The sequence below is a fragment of the Pezoporus wallicus genome, unplaced genomic scaffold, assembly GCF_028554395.1.
Source record: "Pezoporus wallicus isolate ANWC-B61680 ecotype Strahan unplaced genomic scaffold, APGP_CSIRO_Pwel_v1 scaffold_13239, whole genome shotgun sequence".
In the NCBI taxonomy this organism is placed as follows: Eukaryota; Metazoa; Chordata; class Aves; order Psittaciformes; family Psittacidae; genus Pezoporus; species Pezoporus wallicus.
In genome coordinates, this window is record NW_026642052.1 from 3,519,553 (window position 1) to 3,536,924 (window position 17,372).

A 17,372-nucleotide genomic window follows, 5' to 3' on the forward strand; every position below is an offset into this window, starting at 1 on the left:
TCTCTGCCATCTGTGTAGAAAAGAAGGATTTTTCTGACCTTCATACCTTTGAGGTTTGCATACCTTGTTTCTAGCTGCTCGAGGAAACCTTTGAAACTTCAGCTTAAAAATTTCTTTCCATCCATTTGTTTGTTCCCCCTCACCCCCTTCTTTTATTTTTTGCCCAAGTCTAAACTAAATTCTGACAACACAGCTCATTGTGATGGCCTTCCCTTCACTCCAGATACCGTAATACTCCTCTTTCATCTACCATTTGTCCTTTTGTTTTATGGCTCTCTTTGTTGCAGCCTTCTTTGTTGTTTCTTCCAGATTATGCTCCTTAGGGATTTTTGTATCAGTATGACTGAACATTGCTTGCAGCCATGCCAGATTTTGCTGTGATCATATTGGATTTCACAAACCAAGGTTAGGCCAGGTCAGAATTTGGTAACATAGACTACAAGATTGCCTGCTGGCCAGTGGGAACACAACAGCAACAAATACCTGACCTAGATGCTGATTCAGTCAGTTCAGGCTGATAGTGTTGCCATGCTGTTTGTGGTGGATGTGATAGAAAGGAGAAGTTCTGTCCTGTTCTGGCTGGTAGGATTTCACAGCTTTTTCTTTTTTAATAAAAGTACTGATGTTAATTCCAGTGTTTTGGCCCATTCCAAATCCCTTAATTCTTTATCAGGATTATATTACAATTCAACAGAATATTATATTCTCTGATCTTCTTTGCCCTGTTTTCCTGATGAGTGAGCGACTGCATGGTACTTAGTTGCTGGCTAGGCTTAAACCATCATAACTGTACCCTTGTGTGATGTTTGCCCTCAAACCTTGCTCCTGCTGTCCAAAAAGCTCCATTTCTGTGCTGGGTGAAACAGTTTTGAAATTTTCTTTGATTTCCTGATCTTCTGATGCAAAATAACATTATACCAGGACCTTCAGATGGAAAGCTCCAGAAAGTTAGAAATCATTAGTAAATTAGAAAATTATAGTTGAGTTTTTCTTAGAGTTGCTTGAAGTTTCTGACAAAAGACTGTATAAAGATGACTATGTTCAGACTTTGCTTCACTGAGTGTAAAGTAGGTGGAAAATGCCATGAAATTATGCTAGAGTGCCCCAAATGTTGCAAAGTTTTATTATATAGATAAGGCTTTAATTATCATAAAAGTATTTGGACCCCTTTGTGTTGTATAGGAATAAGGTATTAAACCCCCTTAAGATAATCCTGTAAGAGGCTAGAACACTGCAAGTATGTGATTGTGTGAAATAAAGGCCAGAATTAATCTGAGCTATGGGTACCAACCTTTGTTTCATCCCACCCCGTGCTGAGATGACAGAGGAAGGACTGCTGGAGGGTTTGTATCCATACTGGGAAAATAATCATGAAGTTGAGGGAAAAGCAGTACAATCAGCTACAGATATCTTTGTGTGATGTCTTTCTGTGAATATGTAGCATTAGTCTGGGGTATGAAGTTTGTAATGTGTTGTACCTGCCGGAGCAATTTACTGTGGCAGGATGTGAAACATGACCAGGTGTGTACCCCCCTGGAGTATTTTAATATTTTGAAGGTTTTTTGTTTGCTTTTCTCAGTCAGTTGTCTGTACTTTGAGTGTCCAAGTCGTGCTCTTTAACTGAGTGAAAATGCTGAGCATGGCGACTTTCAAATCCAAGTTTATATATATTTCCACATAGAAAAAAATGGGGAATTTAAGAATGGAATAGGAAGATTAATATTGGACAAAAGTTGGGATTTGTAATCTGATTGGAAATGTTTGCTCGTTGCATTGAGGTTACCCATAATTGTTCTTAATAGGTAAATTATCTCTGTCTCTGATAATCCTGTTTGTTAGTGCAAAGCTGGGCACTGCCATCAGAGATATGGAACGTGTAGTGCAGAAGGCTGACAGGAGCCTTTCATCTCTTCCATCCCTTGCCAAGGGCTTACTGTACATGCAAATTCATCAGCGCTTCCATTATGGAGCATTTATATATCCCGGGCAGGGTGAAATCTGGTAGTTAATTGCTCTGTGCAGTCAGGGGGCCATTCTCCAATGGAAGAATCTGCAAGATGGTACCATAGTGGCTGATGCTGCTGTAGCATTAATAAATATATAGGGGAATGTTCTGCAGAAGGGTATGGAGAGCTTTGTTGATGGATTCTTTTCCTACTTCCTCTGTCTCAGGAAGAGGCAGCCTGGCTAATCTTTCTTATGAAAGCAGCATGACTAATGTTTGCCTGCTGAACAGATAGGCTGGATAAGATTATATATATTTTTGCTGTTGTTTTCAGCTGTTATTTACAGGATCAATAAAAGTGATTTTCAATTCAAGGATAATTTTTTTACCAGCAAGCTGCATAGCCTCCGAGGTTGTAATATTGGATCTGCTCTTTTTCAGAACAAGTTAATTTAAGAATAATAGGTAGCTTTCAGTTCAGAATTACTTTTTCTAATAGAAAAGAGGGGTACAGCTGGAAGAAACACCTTGAGGGGGAGAGAACTTTGCCTCAGAACATCATTGCTTACACTGCCCACAAATACTTAATGATTTAGCTGCTTTTCTTTAAGGAATGATCACTTAACTGCAGACAATATTTTAATGACAAATGCAATATAAGAACAAAACGCAGAGCTGTTTTATTATAACCATAGTTCAGTTACTACTGAAGTCTGTGCAGATGCTTCTGTGGACTTTACTGGGTGTTGGCTGATACCCTCTGTAAAGTGCAATATAGTATTTTGTGACCATTGTGACAATACAATGAAATACAAAAGAGTATTTCATGCCATGGTGGAAGTATTCCAGGTCAAAAGCAAGTGTATTCACGCACACAAATTCAAGTGGCATTCATTCCTTTTGCATGGTTATTTTATATGATTCTTTTGTGACCTGTTGAGGAAGTCGCATAAGCATTACACGTGCCATGCATACACACACAGATACACATGTATTTTAACAGATCCTACATTCCTCCCCTCTGTATTTACCCTTTTCCTCCATTGCACACTTCAGATAGGAGACTCCATTCTAAAATGACTGTCAGTATAAGGCTTCAGTTCTGCCTCTATGGCTGGGGTAAGATAGAGCTGGAAATTAGTAAAACCATGCAGGTATTCTTTTATAAGCAGGAGCCCACAACTACTGTCAGTATGAATTTTACAGGGTAAGAACAAAATAGCCACGAAATGTTCTTCCACTGGAAGCACTACAGATGAACGTGCCAGAAAAGTTGATTAGATTTTTAGATTAAAAAAATAATGCCGCTTTTTAGATCAAACTCAACCCATCCCAAGTCCCAGAGCATTGTCAACCATAAGCAGAGTCTCTCTAATCTTCTACTCTAATAAGAGTAGGGCTTTAGGGTTTTTATTTTATTACCTATAAAATACAGTCTGTGGAAGCCCACATAAAAATCAGATGCTATTAACTTTGAGAGCTTTGGGTTCAGACCCAAAATATTGTGAGTCATCTTGTTCTATTTTTCTCAAAGTCTATGCATCCATACATTTTATTCATCAAGAAAGAAAATGATATGCATACTTTATGATTCCCCTTCCTCCTTTATATAAGTAAGGCATGGAGGGGGAAAAGGAGGCAGATTTGGTTTTGTTGGTTTTCTTTTAGACAGAGCAATGTGATGGTGAAGATCTCTTAAAGAAATGAAAGGTATTTTACTTTACCATGAATAGGGTAAAGTTTTCCTTTTTTAGATGACAAATTGTCTATAATGTTCCAGTAAGAATCTGGTTTTGGATGGCTGTGTTGCTGATGAGAGCTACTGGCAACAGAATCTTTCTCACACTCAAATGCAAGTTTATTAAAAGAATAATGGGAACAGATGTTTTCAATTCATAAAATGTAGCAAGTAAATGGTACATCCACTTGTTATTTCAATTCCTTTGAAATTTAGTGAACTCATTTAGGGCTAGCTTTTCAAAAGAGCTTATCCCACTGTTGGCTCATTGTTCTCAGTATAAACTGATGGATGATGAACGTGTTTGAAAACCACAACATTTCATGCCTAAAGGGGAGCTGCTAGCTACTGATGCTTCTAAAAATCTGGCCCACGTTCCTGATGAGTGGATGCTGATCATCATAGAGGATTCGTACATGCAATCTCCGAGTAATACCCTGAATTTGTCCGTGATTGTATATATGATGGCTTCTTAATTTACTGTTGCACTAGGCATTTTAATTCAAATTTTGCTAATACTGTAGGATTAACTGTAGATTATGATTCTAACATTTACTGTCATACAAACAGAAGAACCAGTTCTTTTGCTTCTGCAGTCTCTTCCTTCTCATCCTGATGTGTAGTAATTTGTACTCAAAACTGGCCTGAGGTTTTGATGAGGTTTCTTGTTTAAGCTGATGCAATTGCTTGGGGAAAGGGAGATATTGGAAATTAATAAAAGAAGACACTGGCATCTTTTTATCTTCTGATGACACATTTTCATGGGGCTGAAATGATTTACCAAACCATGATTTGTATGGGCTCTTGCCAGCATTGCACAGTGAGCAGTTCTGGTTTTGCTTTTATTACTCTGTGGTAGGATGGACTGCATCTCCTTTACTTTTGCACTCCTAGCTCAAACTCATACTTGAGAAAACGTGCTAGGAGGTTACATTAAAACCTTTGTAAAGGGTGAAGTATAAATAATACATGCAACAGGACTGAGACGTTATGTTGGTCTTTGCTAGAGGAAATAGCAGGAGGCCAATGCTGTTGCTATTGCCAGTACTGAAGAAAAGCTCTGTAGCAGGCTGAAATCGCTCTTACTGAAACATAACCTCTCCAGAGATCTTCTCCACTCCCAAACTGCAGATGTGCTGGAAACACAAATTTGCATCGTTATGTTTGCACTTGTTTCACTGTGTAGCAACCTCAGATTCTCATGGCATGCAGCCTGTTTGCATTAGTGACTTTCTGTTGAATTTATTGAATGTATCCCTTCAAGTCCCTCATTTGTTGCATTTTTGTGGAGTGCTTGATATTTCTAATGGCTTTGTGTTGCTATCTAAAATTTGCCTTTTTTTATTTTCTTTTTCCTTCCAGCTGATATTATTTCTACAGTTGAGTTCAACCACACTGGAGAACTGCTGGCTACTGGTGACAAGGGGGGTCGGGTTGTTATATTCCAAAGGGAGCCTGAGGTATGTGAGCTACCAATGTAGTCCTTAACTTGCTAAAACCTGGCTTTATTTTTAATACTTTGATTGGATCTAGCTAACAGACCTGTTTATGATCTCAAGATTCAGTAAGACAGAATGTCACCACTTTGGAGAGGAAGTGAATGTGGGTAAGGATCTTTTACTTGGAAGTTTGTTGATCCAAACACTGCATTAAAGCTCTAAAATGCTAAGCTAAGAACAAAGAAGGTTGATTTTGTTTTACTTCTACATCATTTGAATAGCTTTTGCCTGTTTGATGGAGCCATTCCATTTAAAACAATGCCTTTGCAGTGATATCTTTATGTTTCACATTTTCAGTACCTCTTGTAGAAAGCTTTTCTAAATAATTGAAGTTTCTTCAAATATGCTGCCTTTTATTAAATGTTGCTTCAATACTTAGAGGCAATTTCATTTCTGTAGACACAAATCTGTCAATATCACTTTTTGGATGAGAGATTAAATTAAACTTTTAATATTTTTATATTTATAGGGCTGCCTATGCACCTTTCCTAAGAGATGGAGATGTATTGCCATCATAAACCATATGTTTTTGTTGTTTTTATTCTCTGCAGAGTAAAAATGAGCCTTACAATCAGGGGGAGTACAATGTTTACAGCACTTTCCAGAGCCATGAACCTGAATTTGATTATTTGAAGAGCTTGGAGATAGAAGAAAAAATAAACAAGATCAAGTGGTTACCACAGCAAAATGCAGCTCACTCACTTTTATCAACAAACGGTAAGATAGATGAAAGGATGTAGGACATATCAGCCTATTTGCTTTTGTGCATTTTAGTGCTGACTGCATATATTTGTTCATTTTAATCTAGTGGTTTAGTAATTCTCTCTTACAGAGTTTGCCAAGACTGTCATATTGACTCTTATATCTGTTATTTATGTATTTTATTCATAGCCATAGGGTTTTTCCTAGTGATTATCCATAGTGAACATTCAGTGAACTATCAATTTTTGTTACTAACATGCAGTGCTATCCTGAAGTGTATTTTGTGACAAGGGCATTGCCTTACTCAGCAGCTATGTTTCACAGGGGATTTAGTGTTTTGTCTGCTGCATTTGTCATAACTTTTATTCTTCGTAGATGTGGAAATGAATGCAGATAAGAGATTCATTTCTTTTTCTTTTCATTCATTATCATTAGAATGGTTGAGTTCTAAGGAGTTACACAAGTCTTTGGAAGGCAGTAGTAATAATGCTAGGATATTGATCCTGACTCATCTTTCTAGCATGCTTAAGGCTTAGTGATTAAAAAATGCAGTCGTATTGCTGAGAGGGGATATGCAGATGTAGCATAGCGGGAAGAAACTGAATGGAGGCCAACCTGTTCAGGTGTGAGTTAGGAAACATTTTGAACATATTGACACCCACAACCTTTATCACTGCTAATGAAAATAATATTTTAAATTTTAAATGTTGGATATAATTTTTAACAGAAAAGTCTTTTTCTTGTGAAGTTTGAGCATAATTCAAAATTGCTGGTATAGAAGTAGTGTGATCTCACTTTGTGAATTGATGCTGTAGAGCAAAATGATTAATTCCAGTTAAAATTTGTAGTAATAACTAATATTTACATTAATAATTAGTAAATAATTTTATGTTTTGTATTCTGTTTTCCTTAACAGACTTGTTAAAGGAAACTTTAACTTCAAGTTGTCTTTGGACTTTCAGGGGACACTGTTGCAATATTTGAAATGAAACATATCTGTTATAGCTACGTGATTTGAAAGATTAGATATCTACTTACAAAGTTTGGGAGTTTACTGCTGCACATTTCTCTTGGTCAAAATATCTGTTCTACTTATGACAACTTTAAGAACATCTTATTACAAGTGCAGGATACAAAATTAATAGAATCATAGAACAGTTAGGGTTGGAAAGGACCTTAAGATCATCTAGTTCCAACCCCCCTGCCATGGGCAGGGACACCTCACACTAAACCATCTCACCCAAGGCTTTGTCCAACCTGGTCTAGAGCACCACCAGGGATGGAGCATTCACAACTTCCTTGGGCAACCCATTCCACTGCCTCACCACCCTTAAAGTAAAGAACTTCCTCCTTATATCAAAGCTAAACTCCCCCTGTTTAAGTTTGAACCCGTTACCCCTGTAATAGTGCAGATTATTAAAAGTAAATATCTCCCTTTTAATTTTAAAGTTTGTTTTTGGAAACTGAGAAATACAGGAGGAGATAAACAAAGAAATAATCACTCTTAGTGTTGCTATGGCTTAATCAAGTTGCAGCCAACACTGTGCAAGCCTTGCAAAATACTTTGGTCTCTGTTTTTTCCCTTTCTTAATTCTGAAGCATCCCAGCAGACGTCTTTATGGTGAGGAGAACAGAAGTGGTGCCACTGGCGGAGTCTTTGGATTTGGGTTTGAATCACAAAACATTTTTGTGTGCCAAGGAGGATTCCTATCTTCCTGGCACAACAGGGTTGAAGTCTGAAGATTCTCCTCTTGGTATACTCTTAAAGATAGCTTTAAATTTAGGATACAGCAGGCCCATGCTGAATTCCTTGATGTCTCACAGAATACCCCTGAGAAGTCATTGACAATGTATATCAATTCCATGCCTATAAAAAAGGATAATAGTATTTTCCTTAACTTGTAGAGAATGAAGGCATTGCCATCACACATGCTAATATTGGACAGGTTGTAGAAATATCTTCAGTACTGGTTTATATTTACTAATTTCAGAGCTTTATATTTTAATGCAATTCCTGATATTTTGCTCTCCTGTAGTTTAGGATCTTAAGCACGGTTTTGGTCAGAAAAATGAGAACTGTGAAACAGCATCTTTTCTTCCCGCTGACACAGGTGGACATTTGCTGGAATAGGCACCCTCTGTTAGGGAACATGAGGGGAGAGTCCATCTAAATCTCATCCTCACTGTAGGAGAGTTGACAGGTCTTCTTCACCTGCCCAAATCTGTCCGTCCTTCTAAAATGAGAACTTTTGCTGAGGCTGTTTCTGTACAGGTCACCTCTCTCAGAGGAGATTTTGGTTTCTTTCCAGTTTGTGCATTACCAGCAAGTCAACAGCTAAGCTTTGATTGCAACAGAAAGAAAGCACCGTAGGTTTCAAATCCCACTGTGGATTTGCACTGCTTGCAGCTAGCAAATTTCTGGTTTGCACTGTAAACTGAACTGATTTTGTAGTATAATAATAAATTATTAGGATTCGTTGGTATCTTTTGTCGCAGAATATATTTGGGACGCTTTCAGTGTGAACTACATGGGGTAGATCAGAATTTGGCCTGTACAGATTATTTCACCTGAGGATTTGAGACTCCTTACCAGACATTAATTAATTTAAACTTCGCAACACCCTTGAGACTGAATGAATATTGAGCCTTAGAGATGGTTCTATGTTTTGCAAAATATAAGCATGCTCAGAATTTCTAGGGAGTATTTAAAGTGCAGAGGCAGATGAAAGACAAGAAAACCAACGCATGCAATACCTTCAATCACTAATGAAACAGGTCTCACTCAGGAAAGGGAAGGGTTTATCAATAGCAGTTAAGTCCAACAATGTGTTTTTTCTTATAATTAATCTTACAATTGCTGTATTTATACATTTTAGAATAGATAAACAGGAATACACTGTTTACATGTAACAAAAATCCCCCAAAATGCCAGCCGATATGTGTTTTTATCCATTAATTAAAATGACTGATACAAATGGAACGTATTGAATGTTTAAATGGAGCGTTTTAGTTGTGGATTGAACTGATCTCTTGTTCTGTAGATTGATCAATTGTAATGTTTTTGTTGCTTGAAAATTAACGTATTGATATTGTTAGTAGGTGCATAATAGTGAAAGCCTTCAGAGTACCAGAGGGATTGATTTTGAAACAGAAAAAGGTCAAAGTTAAAGTTGCCATAGAAGTGCAAAGCAGTTCATGTATTCATATGTCCTGCCTTTAAAATGATTTGTATTAGCATTTGAAAGAAGCATTTGGATCAGCTACACTGGAAAAATAATTATTCTCTGCTGTGTACTTGGGTAAAGAGGGGAAAAGAAAGAAAGTGGGATGAAACCAGACCTGATGCAGAAACTGAGGCTAATGAAGGCTGTGGTGGCAACTGGAGTGCAGAAGCTTTGGAAGGGTTTTGGCTACCCCATGAACAGATGAGTTAAACAACCATTGGAAGTTTGGGAGACATTTTTTTCATTACAAGACTTGGCATTGATTTTTTCAGTCTAGGGAGTGTTAGGGTTGGCAGGTTGGGTGCATGTCCAGAGGGGACTGGACGATCAACGTTAGGGAGATCTGCGTTTCAGCTACTACAAAACCAAGGACAAACTCCATCTGAAATGTTTAAAACTTCTTTTTGTCGGCTTCACAGGCTCTTTGCTAAGTAGAGGCATCCTAATACTATGTTTCACCCATCATGAAAAAGGGAGAGTTTAGATATAATTCCATTCCATGTAAGATTAGTGTATTTTTCTCCCAACTTCTCTTCCTTACCCTTACAATGCAATTCTCTCAGTTTGTTTTTTTCCTTCAGTTCTCAACTGCTTTCCCTTAGGAGGGAGAAATGTCTCATTTTTCACACAACCTTTCATTTGCTGGAGCTCCTGATGTTACCCCAATTTATCACTGCCCATTCCCACAACAGGCTAGGCAGGTATCTGTGGTTTGTCTGTCTACTCCATGCTCTTCTCATGCTGTTCATAAGTAACCTAGCAAACTGCCTTTAATATCAAGATTATTTCCGTGCAGTCAAATTGTCAGTCTGAGCTTCAGGAGTGAGCACTGAGAGGTTTTTGTCTGTTTCACCTGTAAACTGCCAAGTTGGATACATGAATGGCTTTTGCTCTACGTGGTCTGTCAGCTGCCAGGAGCCTCTGACTCAGTTTGAAGGTATAGAATGTGCCCTATGAGTATTTTTTCTGTTGGCAACATTTTCTGGATGTGCAAAACTAAGTGATCCAGACTTTAGCACAGGACTTGTCTAAACTAAGGTGCAGAATCTGCTTTAGGGAATACATTGTGAAAGGTGAGTAACCACATTCAGAATTCCTATGCTGACAGTTGTTTTTCTTTTCTTTTGAAGATAAAACAATCAAATTATGGAAAATTACTGAAAGAGACAAGAGACCAGAGGGGTACAACTTAAAAGATGAAGAAGGGAAACTTAAAGATCTTTCTACAGTAACATCACTGCAGGTAAGCTGCTGTCTTTGCCCCAAATCCAGTTGTTTCTGTACAAACGTGGCAGTCATAGGTGCTGAGTAAAAAATATGTACTTAATGCTAATATGTAATTATTCTCATTGAAGTTTTAGCTGACTGATCTTGAATCTGTTGCACACTTTCAGGTCACAAACGCTTTATGGTATCATGACTAAAACAAATACATGTAGAGAGTTTGTCAGTTTTATTCTTACTGACAATATTCTCTCAGCATGAATTAATGTACTTTCACACAAGATTCTTCAGCCTGGTGTGCTGGAAGCATTCTACCTGTAATTAATCTTAAACAGTATTCTTGCCTCATTCAGAGCAAATGAATTAAAGGCAGTACCCCAAATTTCAGTCACATCCTTATTTCAGTAGTATAAAGGAATTTTCTCCTATTTGAGGTTTGCAGTAGTCTGTACTACAATGAACATGCGGTTCCGCATTGCTGAACAGATCATAGAATCATAGGATGGTTTGGGTTGGAAATGACCTTAAAGGTAATTTAGTTCAAGCCCTCTGCTATGGGCAGGGACACCTTCCACTAGACCAGGTTGCTCCAAACCCTGTCTAACCTGGCCTTGAACACTGCCAGGGATGGGGCAGCCACAGCTTTTCTGGGCAACCTGTGCCAGCACCTCAGCACCCTCATAGTGAGGATTTTTTTCCTAATATCTGATCTAAATCTCCCCTCATGCATTCTCAGATGCAGTCATGGAACTCATGTAAGTGTATATGATCATAGAATTATTTTGGTTGCCAAAGACCTTTGAGGTCTTTGAGTCCAGCTGTAAACCTAATACTGCCAGATTCAACTCTAAACCATGTTCCTGAGTGCCACATCTTTTAAATGCCACCAGGGATGATGACTCCACCACTATTCTGGGCAGCCTGATCCAATGCTGCCAAGTGAAGTGATTTTTCCTAATAGCCAACCTAAACTTCACCTGGTGCAACTTGTGACCATTCCTTCTTGTCCTATTGTTTGTTACTTGGCAGAAGAGACCAACACCCCCATGATAATGTAATAGCTTATTTTTTCTCAGACTTTAATGGCTGAATTCACTCAGGTGTTTTGGCGAAGAAATTAGCTAAAGGTTAGAACTGAAAGGCTACATTGTATAAATGCTAGTATTTCTTTATTATTAAAACCAAACAACTAAACCCCATCTCCAATACTAGCCAGTATTGTCCATTGTGAAAAAAAGCCTCCAAAGTGTAAAGATGACTACATTGATGAAATATTTATCTGTTCTGTATGATTAGGCAGACAATTCCAGATTGCTTATAGTCTGAGAATTCAAAGGCTGAGGGAATCATTGTTTTGTTCCTTTAGTGGCAAGCTAAACTAAAGGTTTAACTTCTCTGTGTTCCTCTTTAAACTATCTTGTGGACTGATACATGATAGGTCGTTTCTGTTGCATGCTCAGCAACATCATATAGTCTCAATCATGGACTACAGCCTTACAGTATTTACTGCTTTACCAATAAGTAATAAATTGACAGCTTCTAGTTACTGAAGCAAGATATTGCAGTGAGACAGAGGGAAATAATGAGGGTACAATCATGAGTGATAGTCTGTGGTCTTCTTTTTTTCCAGGAGTGTTTATGTACAGTGTGTCAATTCACTTGTTGGCTTTGTAATCCAAGGCTTCATTTATTATGCTTTGCTGAGATTATAACCTTTACACCGCTTTTCTGAGAAAGAGACATCAAGTACCAACAGAAATGCTCTAGGTGATTTACAGCTAACAGCAAACTCTTTAGCAGAAGCAACATACTACAACTTTACTGCTTGTCCAAGCCAGAGCCTCCCACCTGTGTGAGCGAATAGCTCCTGCTGTGAGACAGGGCTGTTGTGTGGCAGCTGCCAGTGCCTCCCTTCCCATGATCCAGGCTTCCCATTGCTCTGCCTGGCTTTCCATGGCTCTCCTGTCTCTCCCTTTCTCCTTGGCAGGGATGGTCTTCCCAGCACTCTTTCCACAGAGAAATTCACTGTGCATACACTGTGAAGAAGCTTTTTTAATATCACAGTTTTTGAATGCTTGCTCACCATTGAAGCTCTCATTATCTTAGGAAAAATTACTTACAATCTCACTCCTTTTCTGGTTTGTGTTTCAATTTTTTTGGCAGGTGCCTGTGTTGAAACCTATGGATTTGATGGTAGAAGTCACTCCCCGGAGAATCTTTGCTAATGGTCACACCTATCATGTCAACTCAATATCCGTCAACAGTGACTGTGAGACATACATGTCAGCAGATGATCTCAGGATTAACCTCTGGCATTTAGCAATCACAGATAGGAGCTTCAGTATCCTTTATTGTGGTTCCTTGCTCATTGTGGGTAGTATTTTTCTGCAGTTTTTAAAATATACCTTTACGTATCAGAATCCGTGCAGTATTTGTAACAGAAAATGCTCAGGTGCCATGAGAAAGCTAAGAGGTTGCAAAAATCAAGGAATTTTATGTGAAAAATAACAGTCTTGTAGTTGATTAATGACAGATAAATAGGAAACTGATGCCAGCTGAATGGTTACTATTCAACTGACTAGAAGATTGTACTGTTGTTCCTGAAGATATTTCACACTAATCTACTCCACCTTGTTTTGCTGCAAGGTCAGTCCTTACTCTGACTTATACCCCCTGTTCTCTATCATCCTGCTCCCCAGAACGTAATGCCTGATATGAGCGCAGTTTGGAGGTATGGCTCAGCTGCTCTGTGTGAGTTACTGTGTCTGTGATTAATGCAGTTATTGCTGTATCAAGTGCTGGCATCATCCTGAAATCTGTCTTGTGGGATTGTTCCAGTCATCGGTGAGTCTGGCCCTTGCATTGCACCAGGGTGGCTTGGGGGAGAAGCAAAAGAAAATGTAGCCAAGAAAAGCAGTCCTCTGTGTTTTGCAGAACATTAAGGGACCAGAAAGAAGAGAAACAGGTTATGGGGACAGCTCAGACTGTTGTGTTCCTTTGGTTGTTACTTTTTAGCTGTTTCAAAAGGAGTTGGAAGAATATTTCTCAGTAGATTTGTATGAGGGACAATTAGACATCAAAATGAAGTTGTCCTGCCGGGGAAGATTCCTAAAAGATAGCTCCAGTGTGATGGGGTGTTCTCCCTGTCTCTGGTGGTTGTTTTCATTTATTCCTTCATAGGCTGTATCATCCGTGGAGCTTAACCCATGCTTTGTTAGTGTCCCAGGGAACATTTTCATTAAATCAAACGACTCTTAATGTCCTTAAACTACCTTTGCAAGGTCAAGTGTCAGTGCCTTTACTCTGGGGATTTTAGGGAATATCTCCTCAGTTTGGTTCCACATTCATATTCTTTTTCTGCCTTTCTACCTGTCTAGATAGGCAAGCTGAACAGTACCCTTTTTGATATGACTGCTCATAAAGGATGAATTTATATGGGGTTCTTCAAAGTCCAACTATGTCTGCCTTCAATACCCAAGAAACTGTACTTCCATTCTTTACTAAGAGAGCACAGACTGGGGAAATGGTTTGCCAGCATGCCTGTATGGAGCAGCAGCATGGCTCCTGACAGTATCCTCCTCACTGTAGCTTCACCTTCCAGTCTTGTCTCTGTCCTGGGCACTTTTATGCATAATTACTGTGTCTTCTCCTCTACTGTGTATCCTCCTCTTTCTTCTAAAGCAGAACAGTGAGTCAGACCAAGCACAGCAATCTCTGTATGTCTGTATGTGATACCAGATCACATTCCAAAATATTTATGCAAGATAAGCCTTTGCTTTTGGCCCTCCCTTTTGTGTTAAAAGCTGTTTTATAAAATATGGATTGCCAGGGGAAACACCTCTGATGAGTTTTAAAAAATCAAACCGTTATTATAGTTCATGAGGTCAACATGAGTTTTTATTGTCATTTGCCGTGCTGAGAGCTTTCTGACAGAAATACCATACCCAAATTAATCTTTAAACCCCAAATGTGTATAAATCCTTGAAAATAAAAGGCTAACTATGGGAGCATTGGAGCAATCAGTACAAAATATTGTGATTATGATAGTATAAAATAATTCTTGACGTTTATGCAGAGGTTTTTATCTTCACACCCTCTATATATGTTGATCAGTTTATCCTGGGTTCAGGACAGAAAGTTAAGATGCTGGTAGACAGATGAATGTGTCTACTATTTTGAGGATGGAAAAATTGAGGGAGAAATCGCTTATGAAAACTATAAATTTCATAGACCAGATTAACATTTCATTTGCCTTTCTTATGAAAACACTTGTATGCAGGCTTCAGAAGCACTTGGTCTCCAAGGATGTTTCCAATTCTAGCAATACACTAGGAAAGAGCTGAAAAACAGACTTAGTTTTACGATCATAGCTCCTACCATATGTGTGTCTTGATGGAACAGCATGGGTAGCAAAATTATTTGAGACTGAATAACTCTGTAGGCTGTTACTGTTTCTACTCCTGCATGTTCCACTGTGATCTGCTTCAAGCATTAGCACACTGTGATCATCAAATATTTACTGATAAAAAGTGTTTTAGAGTTTCTGACTAAATCATTGACTTAACTCTTAAAACATGCATTTTATAGTGGCACACTCAATTTCTTAGTATGAGTGGTGATGAAGGGGAGATTAAAAGGGTATTTCTGAGTTTTAGGGTAAGATTCTTTTCCTGTATCTGAGACAATGGCTTTGGGATACTTACATGGATAACTTCAGAATAACTGGATTTCTACCCTGGATTGGCATCAGATATTGCTGCTTCTTTTAGATACACATGAATGGACATCTGGGAGGACTGTGATAAGAGAGTTCAGGTGATAGGAGAACACCTAAGTCGGGGATGATCAGTGCTAGGGGCAAACAATGCTTGCTAAGTTGGCCGTGGTAGCAGCACATTGACTTTTGTGGCTGAATACCATTATGTACCCGTTATGTACTCAAGGGAGTAGACTGAGTTAAGTATCCACTTCTGTTTCAGACAATATCTGTACTCTATCTGTACTCAGTTGTCCAAACAGATCATCAGGCAGATTACTTTTACTTATTCCTTTCATAAACAGAATATAGGTGATAAACAGAGTTAGGTGTTCCAAGAGAATATGAAGTGGTTACAGAATATTGCTCATATTGGGGAATTAACTGGGAGACTGAAGTAACTGGATGAAGGGAATGAGCAGTTAAACTTGCATCAGTCTTTCCACAAGTATCTTTTCATCCATATAGAGTCATATAAGTCCTTGAAAAAATTGCAGGGGCATGTTTTCCACTAGATTTCAATATCTGTCCCATAAGGAAACTGCATTTCTGTCCTATAGAATACCCAGGTAAATAAAACTCTCCTGGAAGTAGTTGAGCTTCTGGTAAAGACATTGGGTGTCCTGGTTGCAGTTATGACACACCAAGATGAAAAATTTCTGCCAAGCAAACAGTTTCAATTATAAATGAATGTTGCTGGGCTTGGTGCCTTCTGCAGCTTAAGGGGACAGGCAGGAGGAGGCTCAGACAGTTCTGAAAATGCTTGCTTCACATCTTTTTGATAGATGCAATATGGAAATGAAGCATTTGCTGGTTTACATGCAAGGCTTTATTCCTTGAAATACATGTTTAAAACAATAAATATAAACCATTTTGGGATGAAGTGGTGTTTGTTAATAAGGGATCTGGCAGTGATGTGTGTTTGTCTTTCTATTTTCCCTCAGAGGCAGCACTGCTACATATAATGAACTGCAATCTGTTTACCCAAGAGGCTGGTTGTGACAATGACACAAACAACAAACACAGTGGTAGAGTTTCTGGACATTCAGCTCATGTTTGAACATCTTTACAAATTGCATAGGAAAGGCTGGAGAAAGAATGGAATAGCAGCGGTATGTTAGGGTGTTTTTCAAGTAAAGTACTTTGTCTTGTCGAATTTGATTTGGGAACAGTTGGGATATAATCATTATTTTAGCAGTTTTACAAATCACTGAAAATTGTTCATTTCTTTGAAGACAAAAAGACAAAGTAATGCAGATTTTACTTTCATTCTGTCTTCTTTTGAAAACATTCGAAATCAGCTCTGCAGAGTTTGACCAGAATACTTGCCTTGGGTAAAGCCTTAGGCAAATAAAAAACAATTAGTGGTTTCCTGGTTTGCTTTTGTATTAGCATAAACAGTAACTGGGGTGAAAAACAGACAAGTGAGTTTTATGCTATGGCTGTGTGAATTTTCATGAGGAATATGCAAGACTTCTCTACATTGCTTCCCACTTGCAAGCAGATTTACTCAGTATCATTTGGGCAGGATGAGGTGAGAGAAAAGGAAGGGGGAAAGAAGGTCAGCTGGTAAATAATGAGCACATATGAGGCTTTTCTTTGCTAAAAGGTTTAATGTGTTTGGTTGTGTTGCAGAGAATGAGTTGAAGTCCTTAATTATGGATTATATTCTTCACTGGAAAAGAAGTGAGGTAAAGGTTACCGTATTTGTTAATGTTCGGTCTGAAAAGACTTAGAGTTGCCCATAGCTTAAGCCTTTAGGTAGGTCATCTTGCGTGTAGTGAATGAGAAAACAGGACTGCTGGAAGCATACTGGTAAGATTTACTTCACATCAGCAGCAATCTTTGGACAATCTAGCTGTACTAAATATTCTTTATGAGAATGTATTTGGATTGCTCACAGAACTATGTAGCTCATAGCACTTGAACTCCCTTCATTTCCTGGTAGCACACTATTTCACTCCAGAGGCTGTCATGGCATTGCTATGGAAACAGCATCACCATTTCCAGCATGTACTCATCTTGAGACTCATCTTGACTAAAATACTCATTTCTCAGTCAGATCAATATAGTCCAGGGTTATCCTGTTTTAATAAAAATTTCTTTCTTCTATGTCCCATAAGGGTTAAGCTAATTAGCAAATCACCGTAGGGCCTTCGTACAGTGTAATGTATTCCGGTATTTGAAGCATATCATGGATAGTCAGATCATTAGGCATCATATCTTGGGGAAATTAGTAGTTGAGAAGTAAACAACAACAAAAAAGAAAAGAAATAGATAAAAA

At 38.4% G+C, this 17,372-nt stretch overlaps 1 protein-coding gene across 7 annotated transcripts in view; it reads left to right on the forward strand.

Annotated features, from left to right (window-relative positions):
* The window catches only part of PPP2R2C (protein phosphatase 2 regulatory subunit Bgamma), a 203,425-nt gene that overhangs the window by 139,867 nt on the left and 46,186 nt on the right, over window positions 1-17,372 (forward strand). For all 7 annotated transcript variants that reach the window (XM_057426565.1, XM_057426571.1, XM_057426566.1 and 4 more), the window contains 4 exons: window positions 5,046-5,143; window positions 5,734-5,899; window positions 10,239-10,351; window positions 12,496-12,673. In XM_057426565.1, the coding sequence (XP_057282548.1) occupies window positions 5,046-5,143; window positions 5,734-5,899; window positions 10,239-10,351; window positions 12,496-12,673 (555 nt within the window). The remainder of the gene's footprint in view (window positions 1-5,045; window positions 5,144-5,733; window positions 5,900-10,238; window positions 10,352-12,495; window positions 12,674-17,372) is intronic.